General features: G+C 52.1%; 1 protein-coding gene across 1 annotated transcript; it reads left to right on the forward strand.

Moving 5' to 3' along the window:
• The first annotated feature begins 8,003 nt into the window (after positions 1–8,003).
• On the forward strand, positions 8,004–18,640 carry SLC38A7 (solute carrier family 38 member 7). Its single transcript, XM_077830974.1, has 10 exons — positions 8,004–8,301; positions 8,511–8,709; positions 9,141–9,285; positions 10,164–10,262; positions 12,616–12,673; positions 13,708–13,822; positions 14,171–14,318; positions 14,732–14,931; positions 16,532–16,586; positions 16,737–18,640. Exons 1-10 carry the CDS (start codon positions 8,035–8,037, stop codon positions 16,837–16,839), a joined length of 1,389 nt encoding a protein of 462 aa, XP_077687100.1. The 5' UTR covers positions 8,004–8,034; the 3' UTR covers positions 16,840–18,640.
• Positions 18,641–19,316: the final 676 nt, after the last annotated feature.

Consider the following 19,316-nt stretch of genomic DNA (forward strand, 5'->3'; position numbering starts at 1 on the left):
TCTCCATGGCGACGGCGACGGCGACGGCGCGGCGCAAGGACCAAACCGCGCAGGCGACGGGCTGGCTCCGGTCGCACGGCTCGGGCCGGGCGCTCCCGGAGCGGGAGCGGCTTCCGGGCCTTGGAACAGGCGGGCGGCGCCGCTTACCCGCCCCCGGCTTCACGAGGGGCCGCCCCGCGAGACCCCCCCAGCCCCCCGGCCCCATCCAGCCTGCCCCCCCGACCCACTGCCCCGATACTCCCCCCATCCAGCCTGCCCCCCCGACCCACTGCCCCGATACTCCCCCCACCCCCATCCAGCCTGCCCCCCCGATCCCCTGACCCACTGCCCCAACACCCCCGAGGCCCCCACCCAGCCTTCCCCCCCGACCCACTGCCCCGATACCCCCCACCCAGTCTGCCCCCGTACCCTTGCCCCAACACCCCCGACCCCCACCCAGCCTGCCCTCCTGGCCCACTGCCCCAACACCCCCGACCCCCACCCAGCCTGCCCCCCTGGCCCACTGCCCCGAGGCCCCCACCCAGCCTGCCCCCCCAACCCACTGCGCCGATACCCCCGACCCCCACCCAGCCTGTCCCCTGATCCACTGCCCTGATACCCCCGATCCCTTCCCAGCCTGCCCCACTGCCCCAACACCCGCGAGGCCTCCACCCACCCTACCCCCCCGGCCCTGAGCCACTGCCCCAATAGCCATGAGATCCCCACCCCCTAACCCCCCCAACCCTGACTCACTGCCCCAAGACCCCTGATCCTGACCCACCCTACCCCAGCCGAGTCCCTGACCCACTGCCCCAACACCCGCAAGACCCACACCCACTGCCCCAATACCCCTGACCCCCACCCACCCTACCCTCCAAACCCCTGACCCACTGCCCCAATACCCACGAGACCCCCACCCCCGACCCACTGCCCCAATACCCCCGGCCCCCACCCAGCCTGCCGTCCCCGACCCACTGCCCCAATACCCCCGGCCCCCACCCAGCCTGCTGCCCCCGACCCACTGCCCCAATACCCCCGACCCCCACCCAGCCTGCCCCCCTGAGCCCCCGACCCACTGCCCCACTACCCATGACCCCCATTCTATGCCCCCGAGCCCCTGACCCACTGCCCCAATACCCGTGAGACACCCACTCACCCTACCCCCGACACACTGCCCCAATACCCCCAACCCCCACCCATCCCCCTGAGACCCCGACCCACTACCCCAACACCTGTGAGCCCCCCACTCTCCTTACCTCCATGAGCCCCCAACTCACTGCCCTAACACCCGCAAGACCCCCCCCAGAGACACTGACCCACTTCCCCAATACCCGCGAGTCCCCGACCCACTGCCCCAATACCTGTGAGACCCTCACCACCCCACCCCCTCAGAGACCCCCTACCCACTGCCCCAACACCCGTGAGCCCCGCAGCCCACCAAGAGCCCCACCCACTGCCCCAACACCCACAAGACCTTCACCCACACTACCCCCCAAGCCTCCCACCCACTGCCGCAACACCCACGAGCCCCCTACCTCCCTGAGCCACCGACCCACTGCCCCAATACCTGTGAGATCCCCACCCACTGTTCCAAGGAGGAGGGATGCAGCGAGCAGCAGAGACGAGTGGAGGAGGCAGTGGGGGTCTCGGGGAAGGGGGGGGCACCGCGGCCCAGTTGTCCAGCAGCAGGTTGGCATCAGCGCCAGGCCTATTATACCCACTGCCTATGGCCCCAGGCAAGGAGCAACTTCCGTGTCCCCCTGCCCCCCCCCCAATTTGTTAAACTTTTCAATATCTTATTTTTATTGTGTTTGTAGCTCATTTCATGACTTTGATGCATGATTTGCATGCATAGAATCACAGAATATCCGGGTTGGAAGGGACCTCAGGAGGTCATCTAGTCCAACCCCCTGCTCAAAGCAGGACCTAATCTCTTGTCAGATAAGACGATACATTTGCATGCTAGGATCTGTCAATCTGTATTTATTCATGCCACATATAATCAAATAAAAAATGTGTTTTCTCTAAGCTTATAGAAAGTCTCTCTCTTTATAGAAATAAGCTATACCAATAGAAGCACTTCTCTACTGGTATAACTGCATCCAGACCAGCGGTGTACTGTTTTAAGGCTTATCAGTTTTCAACTGTATTTTTTTCGTTAAAGCAAAATAAAAACTGTGTGTGGGCCAGCCCTAAGGGATTTTGTTTAATTTTTAGCCACCAGATGGAGGTTTTCAAACCGTCTGACCCCTAACAAATTATTAATGAGGCAGGGATTTCAGAGAACAAAGAGAAGCCTTGGCCAAAGGCCTCCTGTACGTGATTAGATGTTGGGGGCTATATGGGAATAGATGGTTACAGAAGCACCTCTGCTCATGAAAACCAGGCTCTGCCGTCCTCAAGAGAGATGGTCAGTGATGTGTGAGAGATCTGTGCAGAGAAAGCATCAAGGCCCCTTTCTGTACATATACACATCTATAAAGCTGATTTCCAGCCTTGGTTGGAAAGACTTCAAGGTGCAGGGCTCCAAACCTCAGAGTGAAACAGATTCAGAGGGGAATAAAAGCTGACAGGATGTGTGGAAAAATAAAGATACCCAGAGCTCTTCCTCAGGGAGCTGAAAACCAAAAGTGACAAGGATCTGATGATTCACCACAGCCCTGCACCTTGTGTCATTTATACCTGTGAAAAGCAAGTGTGGAACCATTCCACGCTGAGCCAGTGGCATTTTACACTCTGCGCAGGTGTAACAGATCACATAAGCTACAGGGGATCAGGCCCAGGGCCAGCTGCAACAGAAAGGAAAGAACAAACTACAGGGCCAATGCTTGAGAGGTGCTGAGCCCCTGCCTCTGCCATGGCAGCCAATGGGAAATGCAGATGCTCAGCACTTAGGGCCTACTTCTGCAAACATGAATACTTTTACTCATGTGAGTCATTGCATTAAAGCCAGTGGATGCATGTGATGAAAGTTACATGTTTACATGTGTACAGGATCAGTCACATGTTTGGTCTGGAAAATAACAATCTCTCTCTCCACCGCCCCCCACAGTGTGCCTCACAGGCCAGCCTCTGTGCAAGGTGTTTCTCAGTAAGGAGCTGGCCTACCCTAATTAATCTCTTCCACCTCTGAAGACCCTGATCCTATGAATACAAAGCTGCAGCAAACAACTGTCTGGCAAGATCTGAAACCTGTTTTGCTGGGGTGCCTTTTTATTGCCCTGGCTGGAGGAAGCGAGATTGGTAAGGTGGAAAACTTTGTACAATTGTGCTGATCTGGTGGGAACCCTCACGGCCTTGAAATGGAGAAGGAAAACCCAAATCTTGCTGAGTGTTAATGCTGAGTGAAGAAACAGGAAATTATTCATAGAGGGACCAGGCAGGCAGCTGAAGGCCAGAGAACTACAGTTCCCAGCCTGCTGCGCGCCGGGTGACGCCAGCTGGGTTGCACGTGGTGCGTAATCAGCTGCTTAAGGAGCCGGCGCTCAGAGGCAGGCGTGGGATCGTGGGAGGCTTTTTGTTCCCGTTCCGCAGGTATGAGTAAGGGGCGGAGGCTGTGCGATCCCGGGGGGCTTTGTGGCTGGGGGATCAATGAGCACAGGAGTCCCACAATGGCCAGCAGAGAGGGGTTTGGTGCCGGTATGATAGTGCCCTCCTTTCCCTCCCCACTGCAGAGGTGGGTATCAAAACAGCATCCCTAGCCCACCCCTTCTTCCCTTCCTATCCCATCCCCTTGTAGGCATCGGTACAGGAGCCCTCGAGTCATCCCAGAGGGGGAGGAGGCCACTACATAACAGACTCTGTAGCAGCTATATGATCCTCATTTCCCTTTCGGTGCTGAAATAGGGCCCTGGAAACCCACCACCGCCACCCATACACCTACACGTGTCTGTGGCTGCACCCTTGTGACACGTCTGCTGCGAAGGATGCTGCTGCAGGGCCTATGGGGGAGCTGCCTGCTGCGGACATTGGACCTTAACCCTCCTGGTGCCCACCATAAAATGAGGATTACTGTTCCCTTTGAGGTGCTTGGTGCAGGCTCTGTGTTTGCCCTTCCCCATTCTTTTGTCCCCATTTCCTATGCTAGTGGGTCTGCTCTTTTTTCAGGCTGGTGTGCGAAAGGTGGGTTGTTTTTTGCCTGGCTGGAATTCTCCTGCTGCATGTGGCCTGGCTGTGCTGTGACTGAGGGTCAGCAGTGGCAGAGGGTAGGACATAGAGCAAAGAGTCTTTCTCCTGGTTATAGTGTCCCTGCTGTCAGCAGATTTCAGGGTTAAACTGCCCACAAGGAAGCTCTGCAGTGGAAGCAAGGGGTTAAAAGTTTCTGTGGGCAGTGTAGCTCTTCCAGAGGGATTCATAGGAATCATTCATTGAACTAGACTGCTAGTCACAGAAGTGTGATCCTCCTGGCTGTAAGCAGAGACAGATGCCACCTGCTTTCATAGGAAGGGCTGATCCCCTCTAATACACCTGATGGACTGTGCCATGCTATTTGAGGGTTTAGTGTGAAGTAAGTTGGGAATGGAGATCATTTCTTCCTGACATTATGAAGTCTGCTGCCCGCATGGATACTGCAGTATGCAAGGCAAGGGAATCTGCTCTGCTAGTTCAACTCACTGGAAACCCTCTTTCCTGCACCTTGCAACCATGACTATTCCAATAACTGGAACCGGGCCCTAGGGGGCAACTTCATCCAGACCCTAGATGGCAATCCATTTTATACCCATAAACGTTGACTGATAACCCTTATTACTACTTCCTGGTTACCCTACAAGTGTGGTTCTTGTCCAGGTATGTATCTAGCTTAATAAGCTTCAGAGAAAAATATCTATCTCAGTGCTGTCCTGTACATGTGAGTTCCACTGGTTAACTACATAGTGGATTAGAAGTTTTTTATTAATTTGGATATGTCTGCCCTCAGCTGGCTTTCGCCCTGGAAGGGTGATTTGCTCTGTAATTACACAGAGGTGTTTGAAGTCAATCTCAGGGCTGTGCGAGGAGATGCTGTTCTCAACCTGCTGCTCAAAAGTGCTCCACACTGTATGTAGTGTTTGAAGACATCCACTTCTTAACAAAGAAAACAATGGGGAGGTCATAAAGATCAACTCATACCTTCCCCCATGTGTATCTGCTCCTCAGGCTCCTCTCCCAAGAATGCTCATCCCACACCCAGGATCCTCTTTCTCCATAGAACCCTTCCCAACTCACTTATGTGGATCTAACAAGGCACCTGACTCAGTACTTAACTGCTTCCCCAAGGGATCAGGAGCCACTAACAGGGTTGAGGCAAATACTTCTGGCCTCAATCCTAAACCTATAGTTTAGGTTTGTTTTCTCTAATCCTGTGCTATAATGCTGATGCTGCATGGCTGAGTTACACTTAGAGTAAGACCCTGGGTGACAAAGCTGGTAGCTTATTTTACTAATGCTTGGGTCTTAGTTGATGATCTCCTGATAGGGCAAACTCCAGTCTGCTCCTCATTCCTGTCTGCTCCTCATTCCTGTCTGCATGTTCCCTGCTTCCTGATCGGCACTAAAATGAGCTGAATAAATATACTGTGGAGCTGTGAATTGCACCAATTGGTGTCATTACTGTTTTGTGGTGGAAGGAGGGAAGTATCTCTTGCCTCATACTATAAGGGTTAATCCAGTAACCGTGCACAGTGGGGCCGATAAAGGATAGTATAAAGGCCCTCATTGCCGGGTAAGGGAGGAAAAATGTGGTCTAACTCCTAATTCAAGCTGCTCCTCTGCATCATGACCAGTTTGTAATTAGTGTAGCTCAATTGTAAACAGAACTTTGGAGACAAAGCAATCAGTGCAGACATGTGAGTAATACTTCTGTGATTCAAAGTAACCTGGGTTTGTGCCCTTTTAGTAAAAAGGGAGCCTTTTCCCCTCTTGATTTTTTTTTTTCTTTCCTGCTTTTTAACCCTTGGGGAGTTTTAATTTTTGTTTTCCTTGTTGTTTTTGCTGGAGAGATCTTTGAAGGACCTACAGCAAGAGAGTGGGAGCTTTCTCAACCCATGATTCAGGGGTTAGAGAAGTTGCATCTTGAAGAAAGATGTCTTTCCTCCCAACTGTGTGTCGGGCATTTGACTTAGTGGTATTAGCAAAACCCAAAAGATTTTAAACAGTCTAAATAAAAATCACTTCCTCTTCCAATGAATCAAGTTTTACTTCCTTGGTACTTATAGTGGACAAGTTCTTCATAGAATCTTCCAAGAGAAATGGAAAACAAGATCTGCATTTCTAATGGCAAAAGAGGCCTTTGAGGTCTCCTTTCTTCATCACACAGAAGCAAACAAGGGCATAATCTCTGTTTATTATTATTTTATTATTGTGAACTGTAGCACCTAGGAGCCCTAGAGGTGAACTCAGGCCCCTTCTGTGCTGGGTGCTGTACAAACACAGAACAAAAAGATGCTCCCTGCCCCAAAGAGCTTAGTCTCATCTCTTGCCACTGCCTTCTGCATGTCCCCTTTAAGCACTGGCAATAGCTCTTAGTGTAAGGGGAGGATTTCATAGACTAGTGCATCTCTGAGCTCCAGAGCTGAGGATCTTGCACAAAAGTTGGGATCCTCAGCCTAGCAGTGACTTGGCGGTGTATTTTTGTGATGTGTGGAAAAGCCATAGATGATGCATTGGGGTGGGGGGGGAATGTGGAGTGAAGTCCCCCTCCAGATTTCTGCTTGGCCTGCCAGGGGTGCGGGAGAGAGGGGCTCCCTGCCACAAGGCAGGTTTGGCTCCTGTCCCTGGCAGCCAGGCCTAGGCACTTTTCATGCTGGCCACTCTGGGCCCCTGCTCTGTGCAGCCTGGCGGCTGCCTGAGAGAGCCTGGGGGAAGGGGGCGGCCTGCCTCGCCCCTTCTGCTTCCCACCCAGGCCTGGCTGCTGGGGCCAGGGTCTGAGTGAGCCGGAAATGTGCCAAGGGAGAGCTCCAGCTCGCTCTGTCCCTGTACCCAGCAGCCAGGCTCGGGCCAGCCAGGTGCACAGAGTCCGCTTCTGCCAGCGTGAAAAATGGCTTTCTCCTGCTCCCTGCCTGGGCCCGGCTGCCAGGGAGAGCAGCCGAACGTGCCGTGGGAGAGGCTCAGCGGGAGAAGGACAGACCTCCCCGCCACCCCCCGCAGGTAACTCTGGTGGGGCAGGGAGACCGCAGCAGCCCTGGGAGGTTGATGAGCAGAGGAGACACGTGGGGCGTTCTGAGGTGCTCCCTCCGCTTGGTTCTGTGCTCCCGTCATTCCAACTGGCAGCTGTTCAACCCTTGCCCTGAACTTCCTCCCAAAGGAGGACAAGGTCTTTTGCTGCGTTAGCAGAAATGTGGGTTGGAAATAGGGAAGTTGGCTCTGTGTGAGTGTGTGTTTGTTTGTTTGAATGAATTTTAGTGACCAGGCACCAGCGTCACAGCCTTGCGGCTTGAAGCTCTCTCGAGCGACATGAAAGGTGCAGCAGAGACAATGCTTCCTCCATGCACCGGCTCACCATTGTGCCTCCCCTCTGCCCTAGAGGGGCCAATTGTACGGAGACCGAGAGGAGCTTTCTTTCTGTCCATCCAACCCCTGGGTCTGTCAGCTGAGACAAAGATGACCGGTGGTGGTGGCATGCAAAAATCCTTATCACTGGTGATGATAGAGCTGGGCCGTCTCACTCAGGCAGCAGAGGCTCCAGCTGTAAGAACCGGAGGTCCCAGATTGGGTTCCCACCCAGGATGCAGTGTCCTGTTTAAATGAGAGGTTAAGTTTTGCAGCAGCTGTTAGAGCACAAGAGGAGTGTTGGTCCAGCAAGCCAGCTGTGTCTAGCGTGATTTTCATATACACTTGATGGTGATGCTCCGCCTCTGCTCCTCTTCTAGGTGCAGTAAAGTAGCCTGAACTCTGTGCCTGGGGACCCCGGACAAGGCCACCTGTCCCTGTAGCAGGAAAATGGGTCTGCCCGCTTTGTGACCCTTGGGAGGCTGGGGCTGGATGGAGTCGATGTGGGCTGGTGTTTCCGTTGCCTGCAGTCATGGCCTGGTGATGAGGCACTAGGGAGACGCAGAGAGCGCACTGCCGGCCGGGGAAATGGCCCAGCACAATGTGGGGATCAACAGCGAGTACGGAGACTGGGACTGGAGCACAGATGCCGGGGAGCGGGCCAGGCTGCTGCAGAGCCCCAATGTGGAGACTGGGCCGAAGAGCGACGAGGGGCAGAGACCAGGAGCGGGAACCACCTCCGCCCTCGGGGCCGTTTTCATTGTGGTGAACGCTGCCCTTGGGGCTGGGCTGCTCAACTTCCCTGCAGCCTTCAGCATGGCGGGTGGCGTGGCTGCAGGGATCACGCTGCAGATGGTGAGCCAGACAGGCGTGGAGGAGGGGGTATGGGTGCGTGAGGTTCTCTGCAGGAGACCACAGAGGATCATGGAGGAGACATCCTAGCAAACGATCCCACTCACTTCTCCAGAGCCAGGTGGTAGGCCCCTGGCTCAGTGTATCTGTCTGGGTGGGATGGGCCATTGGCTTGAGGCCCCAGAGCTCTGACCACCGTGCTCTGCCCACAGTCCCTGCTGGTGTTCATTATCGGAGGGCTGGTGATCCTGGCTTACTGCTCGCGGGCCAGCAACGAGCGCACGTACCAGGAAGTGGTGTGGGCTGTGTGCGGCAAGGTCCCTGGCGTGCTCTGCGAGGTCGCCATCGCCGTCTACACCTTTGGCACCTGCATCGCCTTCCTCATCATCATCGGGGACCAGGAGGACAAGAGTGAGTGCTCATGGCTGCCCCAGCCCTGGGCCCGCACCCTGAGAGGGAGGGGAGGGTGTTACAGCTGCGGGAGGGTGTGGAGCAGAGGGGAGCCTACTTCTCTGCAGGTGATGGGCAGTTTCCATGCCCCATCCTGGCAGCCTGTGCTGGGCTCTGCAGCCCTGAGAAGCCAGGTTGAGGGGATGCCCTGAATGACTGCCACACAGAGCTGCAGTCTGTCGGGTTCCTTTTGCCAGACCCTGCAGCGTCCCAGGGCTGAACTGCCAGGCTGGGGCCCCTGAGCTCCCTGCCCCTGATTCAGAGCAGCTTCCATTCCTCTTCCTCCTCCCCATGTTCCCTGGCCAAGGTTTGAGATCTGCCCTCTAGCGAGAAGTTGGCATTGGGCTTGGCTGTGCCCTGACCACACTGTTCTACCTTTGTCTCCTTATCAGTCATTGCTGCACTGGTGAAGGATCCCCAGGGGGCAGATGGTAGCCACTGGTACGCGGACCGCAAGTTCACCATCAGCATCACGGCCTTCCTCCTAATCCTGCCCCTCTCCATCCCAAAGGAGATTGGCTTCCAGAAATACGCCAGGTGGGTGGCTGGGAAAAGCTGAACCAGGAACTGTGGGTGGGAGGATGCTAAAGGGACAGGCAGGCAATTGGGCCTGACCAGAGTGTTCCATCGTGTTCTAAGATGGCTGCAGAGCCCAATGAGTAGGGCACTGGACTGGGATCAAGGAGACCAGGGTTCTAGTCCCAATAAACTGTGACTGTGGGCAAGTCCCATCACTGCTTTTTGCCTCAGTTTCCCCACCTGTAACATGAGGTGTAAAGTGCTTTCAGGTCCTCGTATGAAAAGCATTGTGATATATTGCCCCAGTGAAGTAATTGTACAAGTGCCCCTTTCGCCAGCTCTTCCATACCAAGCCGTAATAGGAGACTGGGGTGGTGGGAGTGGGTTCCCTGGGTGTCTGGTTTCTCCCTGGGGACAGTGAAGATGGTCCCATAGGTAAGCAGGTATCATATGTCTCTGCTAACACTTTCCTTTGCATATCACGCTGTCCCCACAGTTAGCAGTGGGAGCACTGGTGTATACGAGCATCTGCTGCTTTAACCACCAGGTCCTCTAATTGCTTGGAGCAGGGCTAGACAACAGGAGATGTTCTGGTTAGAAAATCAGTGGCCGCTGGTGGCTGGCTTATCCTAAGGCTACCACTGGAGGAGCTGGATTGATGGTAGCAGTGGTGGGAGATTGGAAGGAGCCAGGCTCATGGAGAGAGAACTGGGTGGGGTGGAGTGGGATATCACAGCTGGGTCCCCTGAGAGAACTGGTGGGAATGTACCGGGGAAAGGGAAGATGTCTTTGTCCAGGCTCACCAGATTCTCCCCAGGGAGGCTCTGAACAAGGAGTAAGAGTGAGCAGAGGCAAGGGGAAGCATTGTCATCTGTCCAGTCTCTTCTTTCTTGCAGCTCCCTGAGCGTGATTGGCACCTGGTACGTCACCGCCGTTGTTGTCATCAAATACATCTGGCCTGACAAGGAGATCACCCCAGGGCACATCCCCACACGGTATGTGAGAGTGGCACCCATGCTTCAAAACCAGGCTGTGCCAAGTCACAAGTTAGATTAGGGAGATGAAGGGGCGGCCCTATATGGGAAATCCCCACCCTTCCTGTCCCAGAGCAGTTGTTCTGTTTCTGATCAGCAGTGAAAGGGCTAATGATGCTGAAATGCAAACAGTCATAAATTCCCACTCTGAATGAGTTCCATCTACATGTCTCCAAGAGCTGCTCTTTTGGTTTGGCTGCAGGCTCAGGCAGACAGCCCACCATTGGGGCTGCTTCTGGAGGGTTTGCTTTGCAACCAGATGGTTAAGAACATTTTGAATTAAAACTTGTAAATGAATATATTTTAATTGAAGCTTCTTATTTCAATCCCCAAAGGGGAAATTAAATCCACTTTCATAATGTGTGTAAACGCTGACTCATGCCAGCCAGGTGCCTTCTCTGTCCCACTGTTATACAGGATGGGAGAGAGCACTTGATTAGTTCCCTGTGGGTCTCCCAGTGCAGTTTTGTCCTGGAAGATTGTACGATCCTTGAGGCAGGGACTGTGTCCATCGCTGATTTGTACAGCACAGAGCGCATTGTTGGTTCTTAAATGACAGTCTGAAGAAACGTCTGGTACATCAGACAAGCACTGGCCTTGGGTGCCACCAACTATCTGTCCCTGTTATTGCTGCTGGCTTGCTTGTATTCCCCCACTTGAAATCCAGCACAATCTTTAGCAGTCTGTATTCTAGCTGGGCGATGAATACTTGAACTGGGAAGATGGGCTCTTAGCTGTTATACCCTGGTTCTTGGTCTGACAGCTTTCAAGGCAAGAGGCTAATGAGAATAATGTGGGTTTTTGGTTTTGTTTTTTAAAGTCTGGTATCTTATGAGCCATCAGGGCGAGACAGAGGTGCTGTATGTTATGGAGAAGCTGGGATTTCCTAATGGTTAGAGAGGAAACCTTAAAATGGTCACTCGGAACAGGGAAAAATATAGGGTGTTTTCCAGGCAGGTCAGGTTTGAATATCCTTGGCAATGGACAAAATACCCAACAGGTCTCTTCTATAGTTATTAATCTTATACAACAAATAACATCAAATATCAATAATAAAGGAAAACAATGGAAGTATAGTATCAGAGGGGGAGCCGTGTTAATCTGCATCCACAAAAACAACAAGGAGTCTGGTGGCACCTTAAAGACTGACAGATTTATTTCGGCATAAGCTTTCATGGGTAAAAAACCCACTTCTTCAGATGCATGGAGTGAAAATTACAGATACAGGTATAAATATAAAAGGAGGACTTGTGGCACCTTAGACTAACAAATTTATTTGAGCATAAGCTTTTGTGAACTACAGATCACTTCATCGGATAAATATACTGGTATGAAGGTATAAATATACGGGCACATGAAGTACAATCCATTTGGCTAAAATGAAATGAATTATATTGTGCTGTACGGGGAAGCAAAGGCTGTTGGCCTTTGTTAAATTTATCTGTAGATACAAAGTGGTGTATTTTATGGCCCATTCATGGGAGACCAAGAGATTCGGTTCACCAGTCTCCAGTAGTGTTTCAAATTAGGTCCTCTTCTCTGCTAATGGGTCACTAGATGGCACTCTGTTCTTTTGAGTCAACGTCCTGGCATTGTGTTAGAGCACTGTGCCATCTTATGGATGAGACCTAAAACTGAGGCCTTGACCACTTGTTGCCATTTCAAAAATTCCCTCTTTGCAAGTGTCCTAGCCAATTGCAGCTTGGGTGATTAAATTCTGTCCACCTCGCCCTTGAGTATTCCCTTTTGTACGTGTGCCTCAAAAGAAGGCCTCACTATCGTTTTTATGTTGGTCAAATAATTTTTCTTATGCAGCATTGCGCCCACCATCCATACTGTGGTCAAACAGATTTTTAGATCTAGCCTGATAACCTCATCTCCCTTAAATTTGCTTAGTACCTTATAGAGAATTTTCAGAACAAACTAAACAGGGCTGATGAGGGAAACACAGGCCAAGATTTTCAGCAGTGGCTGGTGACTTTCCAAGTGCCTCTGTTTCGGGGGTGCCTCACTTACGGTGACTTTTAGAAGAACCTGATTTTTGAGAGGGTGGATGCTCAGCACTTTGGGAAAATCCAGGCCCTTTAAGGTGTCCAGCGGGGCACCTCAAAAATCACTAGTGCCCTTTGACAATATCGACCACTGCATGTGCAGGGAAGCCTCCAGTCACTGTGCAGAACTGCAGTGAAATGAGCATGCTCTGGTGCACCCTGCAAATGCCCTCTGGAGGGTGACTGTACGTGTGCCGTTTGTTTAACCCAAGTATCTGCGCCAGCAGCTAGATCTGAACTGGTTGTGATTTCCCTCTCCACAGCCCCTCCTCCTGGATGGCCGTGTTCAATGCCATGCCCACCATCTGCTTCGGATTCCAGGTACGGCTGCTCCCAGGAAGACCTGGGACGATGGAGATCTAAGACAAGTTAGGAGCAGGAAATGTCCATCTAATTTGCTGCCCCTCTTTTGGATTAGTTTAGGTCCCCCCGCACCTCCTTTAATTTAATACCAAGGCTCCTACTGCCCCTGTTGGGGCCTCAGACTGATGTGAGATAAAGCCCTAAAGTGAAGGACGCAAGCAAAACAACAGTGTCTTAAAATGACTATCGAAGCTGAGGACAGAGATGACCAGTTGTGCTCTACTTAGACCCTTTTTTAAGGTCAGAGCTGGCTTGTACCCTGCAAGACCTTGTCAAGTGTTGTGTCCAGTCTAGTTCTAACTGGCCCAAGTAACAGGATTTCCACCACTTCCTTGGGAGATAGTTTCCCCCAGCCAGAGAGAGAGATCTCGTGCTCAGAGTGTTTTTCTCTGGGAATTCATCCTGGGAGTCCCTTTAATTTCACTTCAGTACTCCAAACTATGCCCCTGCCTCAGGCTGAATAACACTCCTGAGTGTTCACACCCGTCCAGTGTTTGCAGATTGTTATTCTGGCGCTTAGCCAGGCCCTCTATATTAGCTCTTCCCCTTTCCTCCTCCATCAATCCCCTGCCCTGCCCCCTGGCCTGTTTTCATTGCCCCTGTGGCTGGGCACTGGCATCCATCGGGCTGAGTAGGGAGAGGGACGCTTTTGCCATCCATGACGTTTCCCGTCACGTCAGTTTCATGGCCAAGTGTTTCCCTGCCAGCACACGGCCTGGCTTTGTGCTGGACAGACCTGAGGCGGGTAAATTTTGACTGAACCCAAGGAACAGCTGGGAGGTGGGCTCCCCTTGTCCAGAAACAAATCCAGTTGTCTCTTAACTTGGTTACGGTCCCTGCTTCGGTCGCCTTCCCTGGTAATATGTTCCAGTGTGTGGAGGGGCTGCCTGCCTTTGTGTCCCCTTCCTCTCCCGTGATAAGGCTGGTGTCCGATGGAGCACAGAGCACTGGGCCCAGCAGCCCCTTGCATGCTCTCTTTCTGTCTCTGGCAGTGCCATGTGAGCAGTGTGCCCGTCTTCAACAGTATGAAGCGGCCCGAGGTGAAGCCATGGGGAGCAGTGGTGACGGCAGCCATGGTTATCGCTCTTTTTGTCTACGCAGGGACAGGTAGGAGCAAGGCCCTTGTTCTCCGGCCTTCCCACAGGGCCCAGCCACTGCTGCCACAGCATGTTCTCCTGAAAGACTTTGGTTGGGGAAGCTGTGAGCGTCCCCTTGGAGAAGCTGCACACATTGCTGTGTGAGAGACCCCAGGACTGGAATAGCTGTAAACTCTCCCGCAGCCACCGCGGCTGAAGAGCTGCTGTCAGCTGTGTGCATTCGGCACTCAGACCCCGGATCCAGCTAGAGCATGGGCCCCAGGGACAAACCCGGCCACCTCCTTCATCCAAATCCCTGTGCCCCATCCTTCCCCTAGCCCCTGCTGGCATCCTCCCCTGGCTATCTGTTCCCCTCCAGGGATCTGTGGGTTCCTGACATTTGGCGCAAGCGTGGACCAGGATGTGCTGCTGTCCTACCCCTCCAACGACGTCCCTGTTGCCATTGCACGGGCCTTCATCATCGTCTGCGTGCTGACGTCCTATCCCATCCTGCACTTCTGCGGCAGGTGAGGTGCGGGAGGTGGCCAGGAGTGGCAGAAGTGCCCTAAAAGTGTGGGGTGGGGCATAGGCACTCAAACTGTGGCCCCCTGCTTGCTCCCCGCCCCCCTGTTGCTCATCCTTACTATTGGTAAAAAATGGGGGGGCATGGCCCCCTAGCCTCCCCTGTTCCAGCACCCCCTGGAGGTGGCTTGTGGGGCGCTCCAGACTAAATGGGATTGGTTCTTCCCTGTGTTGCCATGGTGCCTTCAAGGGGCAGGCCAGGCTGTGCCCAGGCTACAAGAGATGCTGCTGTTCTGAACGTATGTCCCTGGTAACCAATCAGTGGTGGGGGAATCCTGAGACCTGGGATCTGATACATGAGTTCTGGGATCCCAGTAGGAAGCCCACCGATTCTCCTGTCTCTCTGCCTCCGGCGCAGGGCTGTGCTAGAGGGTCTCTGGCTACGCTACAAGGGGGAAACGGTGGAGGAAGATGTGGTGCGCGAGAGGCGCCGGCGTGTGTTCCAGACAGTCTGCTGGTTTCTCCTCACTCTCCTCCTGGCCTTGTTCATCCCAGATATCGGCAAAGTCATCTCTCTCATCGGGGGTCTGGCTGCCTGCTTCATCTTCGTCTTCCCGGGTACGGCCCCTACTTTCCGTGCGTTGGGATTACACGGCAGCCAATCAAAGCAGCCAGCATGTTAAACAATGAGCACTGGGTTTCATTGGGTTGCTGAATTAGGCCCTGGGGTCACACTTCACAGGAATACTGGAAGTTTATGTGCCAGGGGCCCGGTCTCCTACATATCTGTTCCCACTAGGAGATCAGTACAGGCTGTCTGGCTCCACATCTATCTCCATGGAGTGGGCGGGGATAAGAGGCAAGGGGAGGCTAAGCCTCCCCAAACAGGATGCAGTGCACCTCCGTTTGGAGGCCCGCCACCAAAAGGGCACCCGGGCCATGGCTCTGCCTTTGCTCCACCCTGAGGCCCTGCTCCTGCTCGTCTTTTTCCCTCAAGGCCCCATCCTCGCTGCTCCTCTTCCTGCCCCCGCTCTGCCCTCTCCTCTGAAGCTCCCCTGCCCCGTGGCTCACTCCTTCCTCCCCGTGCGGGAGAGGCGCGGGCAGCTTGGGGGGAGGGGGGCCGAGTGAGGGCAGAGCAGGGGCCAAGGCCACGGTCCGGGTGCCAATGCCCTTCTAGGGAGCTTCAGGCGTTCATGCCCAGCCTCCTCAAATCCAGGAGTCACACGCCCCCCACTGCAGTATGTTGAGTGCCGCACAGCTCCTTTGAGCCAAGGTTCTGGGAAAAGATCACAGGAAGGATATGGCAATAAAACCAGTAAAACCAAAGTCTGGTGATCCTGAGTGAAAACAAAACATTATCCCCCCTCAAGGACAGGGAGACATCAAGGGCTGAATTCTCAGCAAAGGAGGCCCAAAGGCCGTTCACACTGGCTTCCCCCTTCCCCGTCCCAAAAAATATGGCCCCAAATCATTAGAAGTAGCATAGAGGAAAGGATTGGTCCTGTGCCCATGTGAAGTCAGCCATGTACCACACACTGCTGAGTCTCTGTGGAGCCAGAGTTGTGATTGTGGAATCTAAATAGGGTGTGGGAGCAAGTTTGGCTGTCTGTGTCCTGAACTTAATATGCTTGCTGGGTGAGAAAGGTGTGGGAGGGGCACTGAGTGTCCTTCATCCCCCCCCCCAGCCTGGTTAGCAGGACACTTAGCGTGCATTTCTAGAGAGGGTGGAACTCTTCCCTTCCTCGGTCCCCTTTGAGAAGGCAATAAAATGCAACATATTGGGACCAAGGGCATGGCCTGGTGGTACTGATTGATTGATTGTGCTGTCTCCTGCCATGCAAGGAAATCCAGTTTTCTTATTCTGGACTCTTTCTTCTTGGGTCATCTATGCTCCCGGACAGGAGAAGCTGCATGCTGAAGGGGGGTGCAGAGGGAATTCCTTGATCCCTTTTAATTAATTAGCAGCACTGATAGGAGAGCTCTTCACAGTCTGGCTGCTCCTCCCAGGCTGGGAGGGTGATGGTGATGGGTGTCTTATCTTCCCTCTATTTCACTACAACAAGTTAAGGAAAAACAAAGAGAGCTTGTCTCTCTCTCAAATTCCTGACTCCTCTGCCTTCTGGGTGTGGTGGTTTAATTCTCTACTCAGGAATCTTTTGACTGCTGATCACTATAATTATTCTGATGTTCAATGTTGTTTGCATTCCCTCCCTGCTAGGACTGTGCCTGATTCAAGCCAAACTTTCTGAAATCCAGGAAACCAGGTCAACCAGGTAAAAAAACAAATTTGCCTTCCATTTTTCTCTCCCTTTTCACAAGATGATTCAGACGTTGGTTCCCATTGGCAGGATTTAGCCATACACTGTATCAAGGTGGGTTCCCTTGCCTGACATTGCACACTGACCTGTCTTCTCGATTCACAGCTGGTGGGCTCTGGTCAGCTATGGGACATTTATGGTCACGCTTGGAGCCTTCATCTTTGGACAAACCACTGCCAATGCCATCTTTGTGGATCTGATGGCCTGACTCGTTCTACAGGACTGGTTTATGCTGCCCTCCTTAGAAGTAGCTTTTCCTTTGGGGCAGCCCAGGACTGAAGGAAAAATTTTGATTTGGCTTCTGAAGTTTCCAAAAGTTGGTTGGAGGGGAACATATTCCTCTCCTGCTGGGGAGTTTTGTTCGTCTGTTTCATTGGGAGAGTCCTACAGTGTTGTATGTTCATTGTCTAATGCACCATCAAGTCAGGGTTTTGTTTTAGCTTCTGGTTCCTAGGCCTTAGGAACTGCAGAGATCACTACAGAGAATTCAGACACTAACCCAATGGGCGTGCGCAGTGCATTGCCCTCCTGGAATGAGGTCATGACAGAAGCCTTTGTGCAGAATGCCTCTGGAGCCCCACACTGGAATTCCAGGCTGAATTCTTGTTACCCCTTTTTGGGGTAGAAATCTCTAAAGAAGTGTGTTTTTGGGATTCACAGCGCATAATAGGCAGTGGCCCCCCTTTGGGTAGGAGACCGGCTGGGAACCAGGAGACAATAGTACTTTGGGCTGAATTTTGTGTCTGACGAATCCTCTCTCCCAAACAATTTAAAGGACCTTAAACTGCCTGTTCTAATAATGAAATTACTGGTGAGATGTTTGTCGTATAAAGGGAACTGGTAACCTTGCCTTATGAACTTAGGAATTATTCGTGTCCAGGTTTTTAGCTTCAGATGATAAAACCACAGGAAATTTTCCCAAAGAAATAATACTTGTATTGATGATCACCCCTTATGGGGGGGTGGGAGGGGTGTGAGAGAGTGAACTCCATTCTTGCATGATGAGACCATTGTCTCTGTCATGGTAAGAGTAGCAGGGAAAGGTAAGGGAATAAAAAGCATTCCTTTCTTTAGCTTATATGATATCTAATACACTTGAGTGCAATTCCTTAATCATGCTTCTTGGAGAACTCTGGTAATTACATTCCTTTCTTTGTGCTAGGCTATCAAGTTAGTTTCTATAGAAAAATTTCTGCCGTATCTGTGTTTCGTGTTTTTTTTTGTTTTTGTTTTTGTTAAATGCTGGCCTCTCACATCTCTCTCCCTCTCTCATCTAGTCAGTCTTTTCTCACTTATGTCAACCAGGGGATTACTTAACCTGCCTCTGGATTACATTTTTACTGGAAGGTGCTGCTCATTGGCTATTTTGTAGTAATCACTTTTTTGCTTCTTTGTAATTGTGTGGAAACAGGGCCAGGGAAGAATCTAACAAAGCACATCTGTCCTGACATGCCACTGGGCACCAACAAAGCAGTGTAATGTTTACAAAACCGATGTTCCCCCTTCATGCATTTGGGGGCTTGATCGCTATTTAGTTAAGGTGCTATGACTCTGTAACAATTATTTATTGATTCTAGGGTTCAGAGTTTTCAAAGGCTCTTGTCATTTCAAATCCTGTTCTTCTAGGATGGATGTTTTCTGGACAGGGCTGATACCCTTAGGTTTAAAGGGACACCGTCAGGGTAAAAATCATAACTTAAAGCCCTCCCACGTGGATTATATAAAACACCTACAATTATTAAAACTGAAAATTTCTGAATAGCCAAGAGTAAACTAATTATACTATTCACTGTTTGCATTTCTCTGGGCTTGGAGGAGGAGAAACAAGCTGGTCAGTCTCACTTTTTTGTTTCTAGTCAGTTTCACTTTGATGGCCTCAAGGGTTAGCAGAGTATCTGGTTTGCAACCTCTGTAGAGGCATAGTTAGATCTCAGTGGGCAAACTGTTCTCATTAGAATTTAAAAACTTTTCTGTTGGTCTGTTTTGTGAAATAAATAAAATAAAGCTGGCTTTGTTTTTTTTTAACCATAAAACCTGATTTTACACAGGGGAAGGGTGCGTGCTTTTGTGTTGCACAGTATGGCTTTCTAGTCGCCTGCATTCCAGTTTGAAAAGCCTCAGCTCAGGCCAGGTCTACACCACAAAGGTTTGGTAGCAGAGCAGTGTCGTTTGGGGTGTGGAGAAACTGTCTCCCGAGCTGCTGCAGCTCTGCCAGCAGAAGCCCCGCTGGAGACCCAGCTGTGCCACCAGAAGAGGGCTCCTGTCCGTACTGCTAATATTGTTCAGGGGGGCAGTGTTACTCTGGCTATATCTACACTTCAACCACTGCAGCTGCTCCGCTGTAGCAATGGGAGGGGTTCTCCCCGTGCTGTCGTTTAATCCACCTCCCTGAAAAGTGGGAGCTAGTTCTTTCATTCAGCTTAGGTTGGTTCAAATACGTCACACAGGAGTGACTTTTTCATATGCTCGAGCGACGTAGCTGGATCGACCTAATGTTTTAGTGTAGACTGGCCTAGGCTAGCAGAAAAACTCCTGCTGTCAGTATAAGGTGTGTCTCCCGGGGGGGGGCTCTGCCAGGGTAGCTATGGGGTACTGCCAAAACACACTCCGTTTCAGCCCAGTTTCCAGGGAACAGGTGCTCCTGTTGCTCAAGGCCACTGCAAATGAGCCCTGAGGCTCAGCAGA

The sequence above is a fragment of the Eretmochelys imbricata genome, chromosome 12, assembly GCF_965152235.1.
Source record: "Eretmochelys imbricata isolate rEreImb1 chromosome 12, rEreImb1.hap1, whole genome shotgun sequence".
Classification (NCBI taxonomy): Eukaryota; Metazoa; Chordata; order Testudines; family Cheloniidae; genus Eretmochelys; species Eretmochelys imbricata.

What these genes read in the sequence shown, in the direction of transcription:
- SLC38A7 (XM_077830974.1), top strand. Translation starts at nt 8,035, where the DNA reads ATGGCCCAGCACAATGTGGGGATCAACAGCGAGTACGGAGACTGGGAC. An exon ending in CAGGGATCACGCTGCAGATG is followed by an intron (nt 8,302 to 8,510) that starts GTGAGCCAGACA and finishes CTCTGCCCACAG; the next exon opens with TCCCTGCTGGTGTTCATTAT. An exon ending in CTTCATCTTCGTCTTCCCGG is followed by an intron (nt 14,932 to 16,531) that starts GTACGGCCCCTA and finishes CCTCCCTGCTAG; the next exon opens with GACTGTGCCTGATTCAAGCC.